The sequence below is a fragment of the Pseudopodoces humilis genome, chromosome 18, assembly GCF_049639895.1.
Source record: "Pseudopodoces humilis isolate 2021_Gansu_Grassland_sample_001 chromosome 18, ASM4963989v1, whole genome shotgun sequence".
NCBI lineage: Eukaryota > Metazoa > Chordata > Aves > Passeriformes > Paridae > Pseudopodoces > Pseudopodoces humilis.
The window spans coordinates 2,131,987-2,133,828 of record NC_142217.1 but is presented as its reverse complement, the minus strand read 5'-3'; the positions used below and the strand labels follow the sequence as shown (position 1 = coordinate 2,133,828).

The 1,842-nt window shown below is 36.2% G+C and overlaps 1 protein-coding gene across 8 annotated transcripts in view; it reads right to left on the bottom strand.

The window, feature by feature from the left end:
- IFT140 (intraflagellar transport 140) overlaps positions 1-1,842 on the bottom strand; it is a 91,164-nt gene that overhangs the window by 44,070 nt on the left and 45,252 nt on the right. For 7 of the 8 annotated variants that reach the window (XM_088063814.1, XM_088063811.1, XM_088063812.1 and 4 more), the window contains one exon: positions 289-485. In XM_088063814.1, coding sequence (XP_087919940.1) covers positions 289-485 — 197 coding nt within the window. Of the gene's footprint in view, positions 1-288; positions 486-1,633; positions 1,667-1,842 lie in introns of all 8 variants that reach the window. The other variant, XM_088063815.1, reaches the window with a different exon arrangement.

Below are 1,842 nucleotides of genomic sequence, written 5' to 3'. Positions count from 1 at the left end.
TTTTCTTCTAGTGATGACACTTTTGCCATTCAGACACAGGATAATGTTGCGGGTTATCAGTAATTCTTTCTCTTTTAGTAAAAAAGAATCCACAATGTATTATAGACAAAGAATGAGCAGAGCATTAAAATGTCTGTGAGATAAAGATGTTTCCTCTGGTTAAAAATGAAAGGGAGAATGAAATCAGAGAGGGAAAAGGTAAGGAGAATCTAAGATCTACACTTCATACAAACTTTTAACAAAAATAAACTGCACCCATGAAGATATACATACAAATAGTTTTGATACCTTTTTATGAGCTTGATGGATTTGAAGGCCTCATCCATGTCTCCAGCAGTCAGATAGTAGCTGAAGTTCAGCATGGCATCCTGGGTGGTGCTATCACAGTCCCCCAGTCCAATGAAATCTCTCATGGGTCTTCTTGCAACCATCTGAGAGACTGTTCCTGAGCCAGACTCTGATGCTCCCTTCTCAGCTTCTCCCAGCTAAAAGGAGAAGGTTGTCATATAGGTTAGCAGGCTGAAATTTACTCCTTTGTACATGTAATTAATTACACTATTTCCACCACAGTCCAAGTTTTTTATATCTGCAGGACCATGATCAATAGTGACAATAGTTGTGAAGTTTCAGAACATCCTAGAAAATGCCACCAAAAATTCCACAAAATATGGACTGTCATAGAAGAGATTAGCATATTGCAGTGAACAATCACAGCATGTCAGTGATCATTGGAGATTGGTAACCACAGAAAGGTAACCTCCTTTTATTACCATCATTATTATTTTATATATATATATGTATACTAATAGTACTACTATTATAATAGCAACTGTTAAATTCACAGCTTTCTGAAGATTTCAGATAAGCATGTTTCCAAGTTTCTTCTCAAATATTAGTCTGCTGTTCTGAAATTTAACTATACAGACCAAATTCTTTTATCCTTGTCTTCATGTAAATCTAATGAATACTGAAGCTCGGGTTTAAACCCTTCCCCTTACAGCTCTAAAGCTTCAAGCCGTTCTAAAGCTTCAGGGGTACTTTCATCACTCACTGAAGGCAACTCAAAGCAATTCAATCATTATGCAGAAAAACAATAAAGTCTCAATCCTCAATGTCAAATGATCTGTCTGGAGTGTAATAAGGAAACTTTCCCAAGCCAGGCACAGAGGAAGATCATCTGAGTCATAAATGATGCCAAAGTCCATGGACACTCTCCCCCATCTCCCCCAGTTGTATAGTTACAGAAGATAACTAAATTTTAAGGTATACAGAAACCACTAAAAATTGTATTATATTATAATACAGTGGAAGTCCTGGGTACAGTAAACCACAGAAATCAAAAGCACACATCTGTTTGACTAGAACTTGAGGAATTTCTGGAACCAGGAGAGTAGAGACATTATAGTGAATAAGGAGAAACCCTGGAACTAAACTTGGTCAACAAGGCTTGTTGCATCAACTTAATTTGCTGTATTTAAAGCAGACTCTACTATTATATTAAATTAAGTTTCCCAAATGAATACAAGTGATGTGAAAAGTGACTGTCAGAAAGAGACAACCACCTACCAAGAAAATGGAAACAAGAGAGGAGCAGAGGATGAAGGAAGAGGACCAAAGCAATGCAGATACTTACAGGTTTATAGAGACATCCCCTCTGAAAACACAACTAATGGCAGCAGTAATACATACAGAGTCAAAAAAAAAAAGAAAAAAAAAAGAAACATAATATCAAAGTAAAATAGCATGAGATGTGATGGAGAAGTATTAAAAAGAAAGACTGGAAAATGCAGCATATCACATTTGACCTTTCAATTTAAGGGAAAAAGGAAAGTAAAACACAGT